Source organism: Lepidothrix coronata, unplaced genomic scaffold, assembly GCF_001604755.1.
Source record: "Lepidothrix coronata isolate B3197 unplaced genomic scaffold, Lepidothrix_coronata-1.0 Scaffold19, whole genome shotgun sequence".
In the NCBI taxonomy this organism is placed as follows: Eukaryota; Metazoa; Chordata; class Aves; order Passeriformes; family Pipridae; genus Lepidothrix; species Lepidothrix coronata.
Window position 1 is genome coordinate 7,240,919 of NW_016690199.1, and position 17,450 is coordinate 7,258,368.

Genomic DNA, 17,450 nt, shown 5'->3' on the forward strand with positions numbered 1-17,450 from the left:
GGGTAGATAGACTTTGTTCTACTTTTTTGCCTTACTGGCCAAGAACCCAGCCGAGGGCTTGGTGCAATAATGATTGCCCTAGAACTGAAATAATGTCTCTCTCTTCCCCAGAATAAGGAAAAACTGTCCTTTTCTGTGGTGTCCAAAAAAGCTCAGCTCCCAGGTGTTTTTATAGCCCATGGCATGCACAGCTGTGCCTCCTGAGGCACTTCTGGTCTGAGGTTTCTCAACAGGGTTTGGCAAAGCTGGTGCTGGCAACCAGTTGGCACACAGGGCACCAGGAAACAGCTTTCCTGAACCTGCTCCTTTTTTCTTTTAGTCAGACAAGGGATCACCGCCTGGCTAGAGGTGCAGGATGAAACCTTGAGAACAATGCAGGGCATTTGCACATCATAGGCCACCATCTCCTCCTGCGGGAAGATGTCTTGGATCAGCCAGGACAGCCTGTCTCTTAAGGGAAGGAGCTGTCAAGGCTGAGGAGTGCTGCTGCTCTTGGGTGCATCGGCAATGAGCGCTTGCCATCTGCTGGGAGGCGATCAGCCTGACAGGCGACAGTCTGGCAAGGGCTCTTGGGTGTAGAAAAAGGAAAAAGGGCTGTGCCAGCGGTCCCTGGAGAGCTGAGTGGTAATTTGGCCTTGCAAGAAGAGGGTAAACACAAAGCAGTCAGGAAACTCCAGTCTTGGACAGATGAGGGCTGACAGAACTCACTGCAGGGTTTTAGCATGCTAGCATGTTAAAATGAGCCCTTCTTGGAGGTGCCTCACCCCATTGCAAAGGTAGCAGAAGGCAATACATGTTTGTGTAACTAATGCATCTCACCTCACTCATTAGCAGCAGAGCCCTGGTGTGGTGGCATCTTGCATTCCCACAGCACAATTTGCCAGCATCTGTCAAGCTGTGTGCTGTTCACAGCAAAGGCCACTCCCTGTTACAGCTTCCCCCACCTCTCCCTTTGACATGTTCTCAGGGTTCAGCTTTTTGTTATGCCACCAGCACATCCAGCCTGTGACTGGTATGGAGTATCCCAGTCCCTATTGTGTCAACTCCTGGGAACACACATACAGCTGGAGAGTCCTCAGTTTCCCAATGAGATTATATGAATGTCTATAAGCAGATCTCAAGGTCTTGAAAAGCTGGTCTATTGATAGGTGGACTAAACCTTCCCTTGCAATACAGGTATTGGTACGCCTGGGTGTAAGTCATATTTGTACACTGTATGATGTTGATTGTATTATCAAAAGCAGCATCAACCTTCTGGGCCTGCTGTCCCATTGCTGCACTGAATGAGATTGTGTACAACAGGATCAGAGTCAGGGAAAGTTCTGGGATGTTACTCTTCTGGTATGGAAACCACCACGGGAACTTGACAGTATACAGACTGTATTTTTGCTCTTTTAATTCAGAAAGGTAAGAAACAACAGTGGAAGCATCAAATTTCTTTAATTTGCTGTATTTCATGACAGAGAAGGCCCAAACTCCTATTAGGTATCTACACAGTTCTGGAAGGCAGCATTTTCATATGGTAGTTTTTTCCCCAGCAGAGCCCAGCTGCAAGCCCACATGCGGCGAGCAATTCAGGCACATCTGCAGAAGAAGGGGGTGCAGGACCTTCTCCTGTCTCTGGCTCAAACTGCAGACACATTACTTCAGTGGCAACACCATTTTAAGCAGCATTTAGCTCAGGCACTTATTTCCAACCCTGCTGTACCTACTAGACCATCTGGTCCAAGTCCTACTGTAGCTTTGTGGTAAACCAGATGGGGAAAATGATCCAGATTAAAATAAACACAGCAAGACTCCCCTGACCAAAGAACAGTGTCTCAGAAGAATGAACACAGGCTGTGTGGAGGGGTAGGAGGAAACAGGAGATTCCCTTTCTACAGGGTGGACTGGCAATCTACACTTTGCATAATTTCAGAAGAAAAGTGGAAGAGACTGAATAAAAATGAGGCGGGAGCAACAGAGGGAAGTAGTGGTCTCAAACTGATATTTTTGTTCAGATTGTTCCTATCAATTGTTCTTGTTTAGAGCAGGGATGGAAAAATTGCTTTGACAAAAGACTATCTCCAAATATCTCTTCCTAAGTTCAACCCAAATCTGTGCTCCATTCTTTTCTGATTTCATTCTGTAAGTAGAAAACTTCCCAAACAAGGGCTTACTTTAGACCATGCTGTGTTGTAAGTAAACTTAGTGAAAACTATGAGCTGAGATTCCAGTGGAGGTTTGTGTGGACTTCCAGGGATACTGCAGTGAAAGGATGTTCTTTTCCAAGTCTGGTCAGAATCAAATAGCCCCCCAGGAAAATTACAAGCTTGGCAATTCTGGGTACGCTTCCAGACTGAAAATATTCACTAGAGTGACTCTCCTAAGGTTTTCTTCAGTACATTATGAGGAAGGCTAGAAATAATTTCAGTCTAGTAATCCTCTAAAAGGACCTGCCAAATCAAACCTTTGATTAGTGTCAAGATCTTCAAAATCAGAAGAAACACTAACAGTAGCATGTCATGCTCCCCTCCTTGAGTAGTCACGCCTGGCAGCTTCTTGCAGAGCTCCTTGGCTTTAATTTACACATTACTCCATCTAGTGGCTTAAAGGTTCCAGCCTCCAAGAGTTTAAAACTCTGCCCTGGTACCAGCTGGAATTCAAACCTCTGCAGCAGTTTTGCCATCACCACTTTTGCCTCCATCTGTTAAGAAGAAAAGCGAATTCATTGTCAGTGACAGCATATAGAGCTTGGACTGCAGCTGCTAAAAGTCAGTGTATTATGTTATACTGCTTTGTCAATATAGAGATTTAAAAGTTAAATGCAGCCAGCTGAGTTTGGGCAGGAAACCTGGGACTTCATGGATTTGAAGACAACTGACAGGCACTAGGATCAGTCCTTGTGTTTATGCATTAACCCGATTTGGGAAATCAGACTGTAAAACTAAAACACTGAAGACTCTGAGCACTGGTGCTTAGATTAACCCACAGAACAGACCCAAAGAGCTGGCCTCCTGCTGTCCTGAAATGCTCTCTGCTATGCTCATATACATCATTAAATTGTTCCTTCCATCCATGTAGCCCCCTCCTCACCTTCTCTGTGACAGTTCTGGCTTGTGTCCTTCTGCCAGCTGCCATTTTCCCTGCCTTGATTCTGTCAAGGGTAGCCACGGGATGGTCCCCAAGACCCCCTGCACATCCCCTGTGTGTTTGACCTTGGCTGGCAAAGGGTTGTTGACTGTGATTCCCATCACATTTGGATTCAGGCAGGCTGATCCAGGACAGTTCAGAGGGAGTGCAGCCTGCTTGCTGCTCCTCCCTGCAGACACCTGCATGTGCACACCGGTGACGTGGGACCAGTTTGGCACATGGATGTGTGCTCATGTGACAGGATTTGAGAGATGTCCATCATGGGCATGGGGGAGATATTCCCCCTAGAGAGAAGGGGGTCAGTGCACCATTAGTGTGGCCTTTGGTCCCCCATCACCAGCCATGGCAGCACACCCTGAGTTGGCCCACTGCTTGCTATGGAAGTGCCGTTCCAGGCCTCTGCTTACCTGTGCAAACACCTGCCCGATGCAGGACCGGGATCCCAGAGAGAATGGAAAATAGCAATAATATGGCCTGCAAAAAAAAACATTCAAAATTGTCACTCTGACAACTTGATTGTAAGGAGACAAGCAAATATTTCACCACAACAGCAAGGAAATGGTCTAAATATCACCTCGCCTATCTGACTTGTAAAAACAGCCTCCAAATTACCTCTTTTTTGCTTCAGAGCAGCAGTACAGCTCCACAGCATGTTTCCTCGAGATCTCTGCTTACTATATGGCTCAACTCACAGAGCTGTTTTGATGTATGCCAACCTTATTTCAAAGCTGAATGTTAAGCACACTCCAAATGCTCTCCAGCCTGTCATGAGGATGTAACGATCTGCCCAATTATTGCTCCTTTGGGCAGCTCTGAACCGTGTGAGGGAGGGGGTGTTTGGTTCAGGAGACCAGACTATCTCTAGGCTGAAGCAAAACTCCTGACTCGAGAAGTAGCTGCTGATCTCTGTATCTAACTGTTTAGTCACTGATCCCTCCTATTGCACTCCTGACCACTGACTAGCCTTAGGCTGCCTCCCATATGGCTGAACAGCATCTTCTGTGCCTCAGCCCCTTCTGCCCTCTCTAATATGGAGACACTTCAAGCATCCTGGGGCCAGGGCTGTCACATATTAAATGTCTGTATTGCACTAATGCAAATATTCAACCTGGTTTTGGCCCAAAGCTTTGATCTCAATATAAACATTAAATAACAGTAGTACTGGTCTGTTTTTGCAAGGTATCATGTGGTCTAAAGAATTTTTGAACAAAAGCTGCACATTATTGCTCTCTATTTGCATTTGAATGATTAGTCTTACTCATTCTGGAATGGAAAAATAGTTTTAGTCAATTTTTTTCCCCCTTGAAATATCTTCCTGTAATGGATCCTTATTAAATATTTAACAACCTGGGAGTAAAAAGAAACTCACTTAGGTGCATCTTTGCTGAATCGGTCTGGATTGAAAGTATATGGATCCTTGAAAAACCTTTCCATCCTTCCCATTACATAAGTGCTGAACTGTCAAGAAAGAGTTTACTTGTTTTAGTCAAGAGCAGCACACTGAAAACGCTTCTTTGCTGTCAGAGGTACAAAACCATAACTGCCTTCCACTCCCCAGTCCCAAATGAGAGTCCCAATTCACACCCCAGTTTTGGTCAAGATATTAGAGAGGCCAGCAGAAATACACCCTGGGAAGATTCTGGCCCTCTGATCCACAGATCCATTACATGTGGATGAACTGCAGCAGCTAATAGCTGCTGATGGTGGATGGGACTCACAACGAGTGTGGTGTTGGCAGGAATTCTGATGCCGTTGATGACGTGCTCCTTCTCCAGCCTGCGCACGGTCCCTGCGACGGGCGGGTACAGCCGCAGCGACTCCTTCAGAACCTGTGTCAGCAAAAAGCACAAAAGGTCACTTAGTTGATACAGTATAGGAAGCAGAAATAGAATTAATTACCTCCCTATGGCCTTTCACTTTGGATAAGTGGGAGATTTTGACTTTTGAAACAGATGCTGCCGTATCTGCCTTGGGCTCCTGTGGGCAAAACGTATGGCTAAGTCAGCTCCTTCAGGCCCAGTTCTTTCTTACAACTGGTAAAATACAGAGAAAAAGACACAAACCCCACAGGAGATCCCATGCATTAAACAAATCTAAAATCTCGAGTCAGGTCAACAACTAAATGAAAAAGTAATAGGAAGCAAATTCAAAGGGAATATCTAAGAGTGAAGTCTCCTCGCCCTGATGAGCTGTTCTGGGCACTGACTGCCATGAGGATGGGTGGTTGCTCCCACCTCCTTCCCACTCTCAGCACTGTGCTCCTGCTCCTGCCTTTGTCCTGCTTCTGCTGCTTGGGGAGCTGAGCCAGGTCAGAGCACCAAAAGGACAAAAAACAACCTGGCAAAGGAAAATGAATAGGGAATGTTGAAAAAAAATGGAACAAGACCATTTCTTTTGGTGGCAGTGAGCTGTAAGAATGGCTTATTTCATCAAAGTGAAACCTAATTAACGGTGCACATGAGCATCACACTGAAAATGCAATTAACGGTGTGTATGCACGAGTGGACTAACGAAAAAGAAATGTGGACAAAGGGATTCAGAATTGCCTGAGCGACAGGAGAGGAGTCCCATAGTCTCTGATACTCCAGTGATGGACTGGCTCTGACCAAGGGTGACTGATTTTGGTTGTACAGATCCAAGCTTGTGCTGCTAAATAAATGGTCTGCTTTGAGAGGCCCTCATGTGATGTGTCTTAAAACTGAAAGGATTAGATACCTCATCCTAATTGGAGTGGTATAATTGTGATGCTGTTTGGAGAAGCCTAAGGAAACCTGACGATTTCTGTAATCACACAGTTCCCTTCTCCTTCTGAGAAATACACCTATGAAATCTATCTGCTGTCAAAGCACAGTGATTTGTGGGATGCGATATGGCAAATGATAAAACTATTGCTCACCTTAGCAGGGCAGTTTAAGAGAAAAATGATCATGGCAGACTACTAAAATCACAGGGCAAGTTAAGTAGAATAGCTGCCAGGACTGTGAATCAGCCTCTCCTGAGGGCTACTGGTATCCCCCACCTTGTAAAAAAGGATATGCAACACAAACACTGGCAAGTAGCCAAACCCTGGCTTTGCAGTTCATTACCAACCAGCATTTCAATACGCAAGACCCCTTTTAGGACCAAACTCTCTCCCCCTCTTCAGATAGACTGAAGAGGGTTTCAAGACTGAACAATGAAAAACTGTCACTACAAAAACTAGCCATTATTTTTGGCTGTCTTCAAATCCCATTGAGTTTATGGCACTTGGTGAGATCATAGCTGGAAATGTTTTAACAATAATCAAACAAAAATAGAGCTGTGAGTTAGGGAAGTGTGTGGGATTCACACACAGGTTGGGCTCAAAGTTGCAAATCCTTCTAAAAATTACAGCTATGGTTTCAGCTTAAAGAGATAGGCATTATGCAACTCCACTCTAGCTCCCAGTTTGGTAATAACTAAGGAAAGCATTGAAGGAATTGTGTGGGATGTTGCAAAGAAATTTGAGGAGCATCCTTCCCAACAAGGGTAGGCTGCTGCAAATGTCTCATGATACCTGCTTGCAGACTCTCTGGGGACAAACATTATCAAGATAAAATATCTGTATTGTTTTCAAAATCTTAAAAGTGTGGGGCTCCTCCATGACATGTCAGAGGTGCTACCAAACAGCTCTGACTGGTATCTTACCTCACTCCTACAGTACCTGTGATAAGTAGGTGAGTTTGCCAAGATCCTCATAGTCAATGTCTCTCTTGGCACCAAGAACATCATCCACTTCAGCCTGAACCCTGCAGTTCAATTAAAAAATATTAGCTGTAGATGCCCATATCTTGCTAGGCAAGATTACATTTTTTACTTTCCAGACAGTAAGTTGGACTTGGACACCCATCCGCAGGCAAAATGCCTACCAATTCCCAAGCAGGCATCCTGAACTTGTACTTCTTATCAGGATGAAGCAATGTGCACACAGGGCAGCTGAAACAGGTGGGATTCAGGACCAGTATATATAAAGGCTTTGAAAAAAAATCACCTAGACAAAACTGAAATAATCCATCTTATGCTTTTTTTTTTTTACATTTTAGATATACTGGGACTATGAAACTGTTTATTTTGGAAGGGAGGCTAGAATTTATTGGGAATTGATCCTATCTTTTTAATAATCCTTATAATTAAGTTCATCTTGAAAGTAACAGCAAGCTGGGTTTTCAAATTGGAGCGCACATACCTTTCCAGTATTTCAGGATGCTGACCCAGTGCCATTACTGTAAATGACATCTGATTGGCAGTGGTTTCATGACCTAATGACACCAAAAATCAGTTTAAAGGTTAGCATGAAATAATAACATGACACAGAGATGGTCTACTAGCTGATTGTGAACAGGAAACTTTAAAGGTTGGACCTCAAATGTTTTATTTCAAGTATGCTACAATTAAAGGAAATACTAAAAGGGATGTAAAGTCTACGTAGGGAACTTCCAAGAATGACAAGAACAGGACAGAGCTGGTAAAGATATGACTCATCTTGCTCAACTCAAAGCTGCACTGGCTGCATGCAGCACCTACTGGTTATGAGCTCCTTAACAGGAGGACCAGTGAGGTCCAGTATTTGCCTTGTTATATTATGGGACACACAGTTCTCCCAAAAAGCATGGATTTACTGGTTTTGAGGGAAAACAGAGCTTCCGACCATCTTTATTTGAAATGTCTGCTTTATGTGTTAGGATGACCCTGCTTGACCAGGGAAGTTGGAGTAGAAGAGCCTTTGAACCTTACTCATTCTGAGACTCTGTGATGTGGGTAGTTTTCCTTTTTTCATGGATAGGCACACGTATTATTTTAATGCATTACAGAAAACAGACTCCTGCAAAAATGTATTTGTTTCAATAATGTCTTTCTTGCAAAAGAACAGCATTTTGACTTCACCTTCTTAGGAATCTAAATCCTATTGACCTGCAAGATGATGTTTATCTCACGTATCAAATTGGCCCATGTTTTTTCTGATAGGCTTGACAGTGCCTTCTCCTACCAAGCATTGACTAACACTTTTCAAGCAAGAATGGCATTTAATGATGTGGGTGAGGTGACATGAAGATATGTGGAATATGTTAAAGGTGCTTTCAGTGGGGTTTGGTGGGATCTGGGAGGAAGGACCAGAACCCAGCCTTGCAGCTCAGTGGGCAGTGAGAAGCCAGAGGATGGGAACCAGAGTGGGAAGCCTAGCATTATTTGCTGTGTCGATATGACCGAAAGAGGATAACCTATGATTTGCCTTTGAGAAAACTGAAAGTTCTCTTCAGACCTTGCCCAGCTGGTCCTACGCCAGTGTAAATACTGCTGTCTTCCAACCAAGAGACTCCTGGATACAGCAGCATTACATGGAGTGATGATGTTAATGATGATGTTAATCATGATTAGAAGGGTGTTAATCATGACCCAAGAATGAGTACAGCTTCCCACATGACATATCCAAGAATAAAAATAGCTACCAACCTGCAACAAAGAAAGTGATAAAGTTATCCAGAATGTTTTCATCATCTCTAGTGTCCTCTAGAGCTGTCAAAATAGAAAAGCAAATGGGATTAGAAAATGCCCCCATGTCCCAGTTGGACCAGCCAGAATGCTCTGCCCTGTTTGGCACATATTGGGTGAGGTGGCATCAAGAGGAGATGCTCAGTGGGTGTTTCAGTGGTGGTTTGTGACCAATATTTGATCCAACACAATGAAACAGGAGATTTTCAAAGCAACTCTACTATCTTCAGTGTGAAAAAGCCTTTAAAGGAGGATCAAAGTTCAGATCCCCAAAACAATCCTCCCCAAATCCCATGGCAAAACATACCACAGAGAAATTCACTCAAACAGCAACATGTCCCTTACCATCTCCTTTCAGTATCTGTGTAAGAATATCCAACGTGGCTTCCTTCCCATTCTGGAGAGCTTCTCTCCTCTGGTCAATGCACTCCTTCCCCACACGCCGCAGTAGCCTCACACTCTCCCTGACCTCCTTTACCAACTTCTGTTTCCCTGGCATGTACTGAATACAGAATTTCTTGAGTCATTTATTCCTTTTGCTGGTAAGAAATAATTTCAATGTTATTTTACAAGGCAGCACCTTGTTTTCTGCTAAATGACACTTGTCACAAAAACATCTGCTCTCCACGGAACAAAGCGAACGCCCCCAGGATGAAGGGTTTGGGCTGAAATGAGAAATATTTCAGTCCGTGCATGCTGATGTCCTGTCTTATCCAAGCTGATGTTTTGGGCACCGTGAGCAAAATGCCTCACCTCTCCATGGAAAGAGACAGCAGCATGCAACACAGAATCTCTCCCCTGGTCCCAAAAAGGAAAACGGGAGCTCTAAAAGCCTGAACTACAACTTTCATGAGACACTAGGATGATTTTTAACTTAAATATTTCATATTACATCCATAATTTCTTAGTAGATAAATTTGGGTTGAAAATATCATTTTTTTATGGCAAAAATGTTCAAATTTCTTCCACTTTGAGTGAGGGTTGCCATCCTGCTTGGACAAAGGGCAAAAATCTCAATTTTTAATGGGTCTGAAAGTGTAAAACCATATGAAAAGGAGACACGTGCATGGGGGAAGAGAAGACAGAAAGGAAGCATTAAATGTTAATGTTAATTCTGCAAGTGTTTTAAAGCATTAGTGAATTTTATCTTGATGCACATTGGAGGGAAAGATCTACAGATGACTGTTTCCCCATCAAATATGGACCTTGCATGGCTCCCTCCCACTAACTCAGGAAGGAGCAGAGGCTCCAGCTGGATGTGAGGAGAGAGGACAGAAGTGAGGAGCATACAGACCTGGATGAGGGGGATCCGCGACTTGGTCAGTCCCTCCAAAACCATGGTCACAGCGTGTGGTAAAGGCATCTGGTCATCACTCAGTGCGTTTAATTCCAAGCCAAAGGCTACCTAAGGAGCAGGAGAGAAAAAGGCAACTTGCTGCACCCTCCTGGCTCCCTGGGGCTGGGGTGAAAGAGCAAGATAACCTCATACCACCTCCTTTTTCCCTAAAAATATCTCAGGCTAGATCCTGCCCTGCAGGAGACCATGCGGGGAGGGCAATAACTACATTATGCTTCCTCCTTATCTGGGGGGATTAATAATTTACTATTACTCTCCATTCATCCCAAACTGTTTTGCATAGATAAGGGAAAAGCCAGCATAAGGCAGACTTCATGCTGACATATAATGGCAATAATATAACCCATGAATGAGCACTAGTGTGCCCCTTTTGTCATGGAGGGGTGGGAGGTGTGAGGATGAAAGGGCTTTTGCAAAGGGTCCCCATCCTGCAGGCCACACTGAGACTGTGCACACCCTTCCCTATCTGCCCCTTCCCATGGCTCAGTCCAGATGGAAGTGGCACAGTTAGTCCTTCAGCTCTTCTGGCACTGGTGGAGAAAGGTCTTTTTCCCTGGCTCCAGCTCCCTGGCTTCAGCTCCAGCTCCCAGCCTGCTGCCAGTACACATTACTTCCATTCCTTCCTGCCATTGCAGAGGAAACAAGAAAGCGACAGCTGGTACCTTTGCAATGATATCCATAGTCACCCGGCACATCATCGACAGCATGCTAAACTCTTTTTTCCCATCTGCCATTTCCTCTAGCTTCTCCATCAGCTCCTCTGCTTTTTCATTAAAAGTTTCCATCAGACCAATCAGGTAGCTGAACAATCAATAAAGATGAGTAGTGGAGGTTCTGGAGAGGACATCTTTGCTCAGCCAAAATAACTTTATTTTCCATAGAAAATTGTAATTATTTTTTTTTATTTATAATCAACTTGCCCTAATACTTACAAAAGTAAACAGATAAAATGAGCTACATTCTTCTCACAGCAGCCCTGCTCTGCCCTGCCATAAAACAAATGTCTGTCATGGCAAAGGGCTGTGGCTTGTGCACACTGAAGCAAAGCATGTGGACTTCATCTTTGGACCTTACGTGCAGTGCATTGAGGCACACATACAGGGAAACCAGACCAACCCTCTGCCTTACCCTTTCTAACAAGATAAGACAGCCATAACCACACTCCTGCATATACAACCTCAGGACCTTTCTGCCATTGCTGAGCTCATAGGGGTGTCACTGCTCCATGGGAAGTCTGGTCAAATTATACTTGGCATGGAAATGGTGTCCTAGACTTAAGTAAAATGTAATTTTGGCACTGTCTTCTTTTTTCCCCTCTAAATATCAAATAATGACAGGGAGAATCATGAAAATACAGCAGAAATAACAGCTAGCTCATCCCAGAAATATCTGCCTTACGTTCTGCTGAAAGCTGGATCCATTATCCTCCTCTGCTTGTGCCAATGCTCATGGTTGCAAACAGTTACCAAGCCATTCCCCAGAAACCTAGAATGTAGGAAAACAAGGAAAGGAACAGTTTTCAGCAAGGGAGCCAGCTGAACCCCATGTAGTCACAAAGATAAGTCTTTCACATCTACTTTCTTCTATTTTGCCCGTGTATAAGGAGCACTGTGACACTTCGAGTATTCCAATCATTGCAGGACTCTGGACAACAACTGAACCACAAATATGTTTTGCTTAGGTAGGTGTGGACTGCTGAGTCCAGTAAGATGCTGGTTCATTACAGCTGATATACAAAGAATTAATATAATAACGGGATTATTATATTTTTAAAAGCTTCAGCCTAACAAAGAAATCCCCTTTTTTGTGATTGAATTTAGGAGCTGCAAAATCCCACCCATCAAGGACTAACTCAGTCCTCTAAAATCTAAGTAAGAAGTTTGATGATGGTCTTGAGCAGACTACTCTGAGACTAACTGAACATCCCCAGGCAGGAAAAAAATGTATACGATCAAGGTAAAACAAATCCTCCTCCCTGACTGGGAAGACATTTGACTTCACACAAAAATTATTAGGTACGTGCTGCTTACGTATATCTAGAATTAGACATTAATCTCCACACTAAGGTCTGAGTCAAAATAAGTGTTCACCTGTGGTGTTATTAGTCTTGCACTTATTTACAGATCACAATGGCTTCAGATGGGTTTTGCCTACCTCTCACCAAATAGGCTGAAGATACGATTGTACACCAGCCGATCCTTTGGGTACTGTGGTGACATCAAGAACTCCTAAAATCGAATCTCAGGTCAGTGAATACTGAGTGCAATCTGTTTCCCAGACAAAACATAAAATTTCACTCACACATTTACTGTGTTTCTTCTGTAGCAATAGTCTGAAGAGTAGATGAATTATTTGGTGTGCCCTGATTCCCCAGCTCCCATGCTACTAGCTTGTTTTGCATGCCTCTAGCACTTTTTTGCCCAATGACCTGAAATCTCACTCTCTGGTAATTGCAAAGATTTAGAGAAAGAAATTCAGTCTCTTGTGCTTTGTTCATTTGAGATATTAAGCTCTTGCAGAGGGACTACTTTTCAGAAATGGTGGGTGTTTGCTATATGTGCTGTTTAAATAAATGTGACAAAGTAAATTAACCGATCAAGGAAGAAAATAAATCACGACAGCCCAGAGAGCAGAACACCTCATCCTCCTAACCCTGCCAGAGCCAAGCACAGACTGGCTGCTTTGTGCTGCCCTGAAGATCAGGCACTAGCTCCCTCCTTATGGAGGGTGAGGCTGATCCCCACTGCTGATGTGACTTTATTTTTTGAGTACCTTCACTCCTTCAGGACTCACAACCATTACTGTGACTCTGTGAAAGGCATTAAATCGTACAATAGGTCCGTATTTCTCTGCCCTGTAAGAAGAGAAGATTAAAAAAAAGAGAATTATGGTACAAGCAATCAACATGTAACAGCTGCAACCTAATAACCTCAAAGGACCAGAGCACACTGCAGTGGGAACTACTGCAGTCTAAAGACAATAGGAGAATTGCAGAATCATCAAGGTTGGAAGAGACCTTCAAGGCCATCTAGTCCAACAGCCAATGCAGTAGCACCACCACAATTACCCCTAAACCATATCCCCAAGTGCCACATCCAGACGCTCCTTGAACACTTCCAGAGACAGTTACTCCACCACCTTCCTGAGCAACTTATTCCAATGCCTAACCACTCTTGCAGCACAAAAATTTTTTCCAATATCTATCTGACCTGAAAGATCAATGCTCTCTCTTTGGCTCCTCTACTGACCTTCTGAATGATGCCAGTTGCACAATTCAGGGTCTCCATGCCTTGATTTCCCCACTTGTTCTACAGGGCTACCCCATTCAATGTTATTGATGTGTCTCAACTTACCACTGCAGGAAGAGATCATGAACAAACTCCTGTTTCTTCATCATTCTCCATAAGATTGGGAGGTGTCCAAATAAAAAGCTGCAGAATATGAAGATTAAGAGGGTCACGAGGATGCCAACATTGGGTTTTATATGGATTACAATCCTTGTTGCTCAGTGAGTGTTCCTCAGGTTTCACTTCTAAGAAAATAACTCCAAGCTATGCCAACGCCCAGCCCTCATCACATTGGTAAGCTGGGGACCAAGGTCAGGCTGGTGTATGCACACAGCCAGGAACACCAGTGCAAAGACAAAGGATGAGGTCTTTTTTGCTGCTGTTTTATAGGAGAAGTTTGGGTCTGGGTGGGAGCCCCCCATGAATTGCTTTGCCCTTTGTCTAGCTGATCGAATTTTGACTGCAACTATTATGTTTCTGTACATAAAACAGATATTTGCATTAAATATCCTTTAATATGTGCTCAGCTCTAAGGGTAACCAGTTCTGGCAGTGGAGTTCTGTTAAGCAAAATTAGGAACCTTCTGCATAAAGCTATGTTACTTCAAATGCTGGGGAAAAAAAGGACCTAAAAATGGTCCTCACTGGTTAATATGGAAACTGAAGACATTAATGAAAAAGGTTAACTCTTCAAATACAATAGCTGAATTAAAAAGTTAGAGATCAACTCCTTCCTCCAACTGAGAGCAGTGAATTCCCACAGGCTTTGTGTAAATCTGAAGGAAGATTTGGTCAAGCTCCTCTCTAAATGAAGCAAGCTGCACTCAAGATCTGTTTCCCATTTGAGAGACAGAGAGCCATGCCATTATCCTTTTCAGTATAAATGAGCTAGAGGGGACATACAGGCTTTTATTTTATTACTGTTGGAACTGGGAGGCACATAAAATAATAAGGACTCAACAAAGATACCCAACATCTACAGAAACTTTTAATTCTCCACTTGTTTGACTCCTCCATTGTAACTGGATTCTGAAAAGATGTGAAAGCCCCAAATACAATGCAAGTCCTTTGTTAGCTAAAGCTCTGGAAACTGCTCTATCTGCAGAGCAGGAAGCAAGGTCCCACTCATGGCTCCTCTTGTGTGACACATAAATCCTCAGAGATATTTTTCATCCCCTCTCCCATCACCCAGTTAAGTCAGGTGTTACAACAGGCCTAAAACATTTATCCACTACTAAGAAGACCCAGTAACTTACTGCATGTCATGAAAAAAACTAAGTGTGGGTTTGGTTTGGGATATATAACTATCTGACACTATCAACTGAAAACATGTATTTACAAAGAAATCCCTTTTTCCCATTTCTTGTTATTCAACCTTTAATATCAAGCCAACCTTTGAAGAGGCAATCTCCTCTCTACAGGTGAGCCATTCATGCAGAAAAAAATAAAACAAAGCCACTATGACCACTAGGACTCACTTTTCCAGTCTGTCCTGCACAATTTTCCTTGAGAGATGTGCTGTGCTAGTTCTGATAAAACAAATGGGCTCAGAGAATCAAGGGCATTAATGTAATCTTGTCATCAGGCAGCCATAAGACTTTAGACAAGACTTTGATAAGATCCTGTTGTACTTCATCCTAAAATAAGGCTTTCTTAAGCTTTTATCAAAGGGAAAGAGCCAAGGGCAAAGGGAAAATCCTGCTTCTGGGACAGAATAAAGGCTTGAAAGGATGCAGGCTGTGGACTGGCTGGCTGGGAAGCACATCTGGTGGGCAGCGAGCTGGACACAAGCCAGCCTTTGCTTCTGGTGCTGCTCTTCTCCAGTTTTCCAGATACAGTATCAGATGAGAAGTGTTTAGATTTGATTTACTCCCATTTCAAAGTAATCTGGGTTGGCAAGGACCTCTGGAGGCCACCAGCCCAGTCCCTTGCTCCAGGCCAGTCAGCATCAGACCTCAGGGCTGCACCCAGCCATATGGACCAGCTTTTGAGCACCCTCATGATGAAGGTGTTTCGCCTTACACCTCCGTGGCCTTAAGACAATTCGTGTCATTGCCCTGAAAACAGCCATTGGATTCCCTCTGCCCTTCAGCAGCTGCTTCTCTGCTGAAAGCCAGCCCAGCTCTAAGCCTCCTGGGCACCCCAGCTGCCTCCACGGGACTCCCCTCAGTTTGTCAATGTCTTTCTTTTACTGGGGAGACCACCACCATCAACACACACAGCATCTGGCTTTACCTCTTATTATGTTTTTCTAAACAACTTTTCAGAGCTGGAGGTATTTGATTTTTCTTACCTTGGACATTTAGGAGTGGAAGTGCTTGTGCAACAGATACTGAAGTGGGAGTTTTGGATTGTACCTGGCAATTTGTACTTTTGAAAAGCCATCAAGTGCTGTGGGCTCACATGACATACAAGCCTCCACTTAGACAAACCAGTACCAGAAACCTTTCTGGGAAGGATCCTATGCTGATGACTAATATCAAGCCTCAAACCTTGAAGAAGGGACAGAAAAGCAGCCACAGGGTTCCTCAAGCTGCCATTACTCTGTGGTGTTACTCCACACCTCAAAACGAACTTATGGACAAGCAGGTTTAGGTACAACAAGGTCCAGCCTCTCTCTAATCTTAGTACGTGACCCTGATTACATGAGTAGGCTGAAGCTTGGAGCTGGGCAGCCAAGCTTGGTGTCCCTGTAGGCTGTTTGTGTAAGACAGTGCTGGTGCAGTGTCTCTTCCTGTGGCATCTTACAGAGGGCATGTGCACCCACGGGTGAGGTTGAACGGGAAGCTCACACACTCCTGCAAGAGCCATGTCTCCTTCTGACATTGCTGCCAATGCCTCGCTGGCACCTTTCTCACCATCCTTTATCACTTATGACATTTTTATTTATTTATGGCAGAAACCAAACACCTGGCTCATGAGGGAGAGCACGGAAGGTGCCTGGTGGAGTTAGTGTCAATGTGCCTGCTGGAGCAGTGTAGCAGGGCTGGCTGTGCTGGTCCAGCGCAGGGAGCCCCTCCCGCGCTGCACGGCCGGTGCTGCCGTCAGGTCCCTCCGTGGTGTCCTAAGCGAACACATGGCTCGGGTGGGCGGCTCTAAACCTCTCTTTCGTGCCGCTGTGGCCACCCGGGAGATGCAGGTCAGGGCATCCAGCCCAGGCCGGCCAGGAGGGATCCCCGGCGATGCCGGGCGGTGCCAGCCCTTCCCGGGAGCGGGCACACAGAGGAGCGCTGTGCACAGCCTGCTCATCCCTCGCCGCTGCCCTCGCCTACACCCGCCAGGCTCGGCCCGGCCCAGGGACACCGGTTGGAGGGTTTATTTCCTGCTCTGACGTTTCCTCACGGCTCCAGCCCAGCGGCCGGGTCTGGAGCCGGCGGCGGGGAGCGCCCAGCAGAGACACCCGCCCGGGCCGCCATCTCCTCGCCCCGCTCCGCCGGCCCCTTACCTCTCCCGCGGGGCGCCGGGGATGTGGTCGTACTTGGCATGGATGTGCTTCACGTAGCAGCAGTACAGGACAAAGGCCAGGAGGCAGAGGGCCAGCAGGAGCCCCCCGGCCGCCCACAGCGCCTCCATCCCCACCGGCTGCCAGCGCTGCCCACCCTGTCCCGGGCGAAGGGCGACCAGGGCGGGCCGAGAAAGTTCCCGGCTGCGGGCGGGGACGACGCTGCTTAAAGAGCCCGGCGGCGGCGGTGTGAGCTGAGAGCCCCGGGCTGGCTCAGATACACCCGCACCGTGTGCCTGTGGATGTGTATACGTGTATGTATACGGTCCAGAGGAGACCACGAAGATGATCAGAGGGCTGGAGCAGCTCTCCTGTGAAGACAGGCTGAGAGAGCCTTGGCTGTTCATCCTGGAGAAGGCTCCGGGAAGACCTTATAGCAAGGGCTATAGGAAGGCTGGAGAGGGACTTTTTACCAAGACACGTAGTGATACGACAAGTGGGAGTGGCTTTGAATTTAAAGAGCGTAGATCTAGATTAGATATTAGGAAGAAATTCTTTACTGTGGGGGTGGTGAGGCACTGGAATAGGTTACCCAGAGAAGCTGTGGATGCCCCATCCCTGGAAGTGTTGTTTGACACTTGGAGCAAGTTGGTCTAGAGCACGTTGTCTCTGCCCATGATGGGGAGTGGAACTATATGATCTTTAAAGTCCTTTCCAACCCAAAC

General features: G+C 45.3%; 1 protein-coding gene across 2 annotated transcripts; it reads right to left on the reverse strand.

The window, feature by feature from the left end:
* Positions 1–1,421: 1,421 nt before the first annotated feature.
* Positions 1,422–16,895, reverse strand: LOC108493816 (cholesterol 24-hydroxylase). 2 transcript variants are annotated; one of them, XM_017807682.1, is made up of 15 exons: positions 16,729–16,895; positions 13,351–13,428; positions 12,800–12,851; positions 12,152–12,225; positions 11,396–11,482; positions 10,660–10,798; positions 9,935–10,045; positions 8,986–9,142; positions 8,602–8,664; positions 7,337–7,409; positions 6,815–6,899; positions 4,851–4,961; positions 4,502–4,590; positions 3,540–3,606; positions 1,422–2,686 (listed from the first exon to the last, which is right to left on the reverse strand). In XM_017807682.1, exons 1-15 carry the CDS (start codon positions 16,854–16,856, stop codon positions 2,525–2,527), a joined length of 1,476 nt encoding a protein of 491 aa, XP_017663171.1. In that variant the 5' UTR covers positions 16,857–16,895; the 3' UTR covers positions 1,422–2,524. The 2 variants fall into 2 exon arrangements, with proteins under 2 accessions (XP_017663171.1, XP_017663170.1); XM_017807681.1 differs by having other exon boundaries at positions 12,770–12,851.
* Positions 16,896–17,450: the final 555 nt, after the last annotated feature.

Coding starts and splice junctions, on each gene's coding strand:
- LOC108493816 (XM_017807681.1), bottom strand. CDS start 16,856: ATGGAGGCGCTGTGGGCGGCCGGGGGGCTCCTGCTGGCCCTCTGCCTC. Junction 12,226..12,769: donor TGAGTCCTGAAGGAGTGAAG/GTACTCAAAAAA, acceptor ATTCGATTTTAG/GAGTTCTTGATGTCACCACA. Junction 4,962..6,814: donor AACTCACCTACTTATCACAG/GTACTGTAGGAG, acceptor TTGCTGACACAG/GTTCTGAAGGAGTCGCTGCG.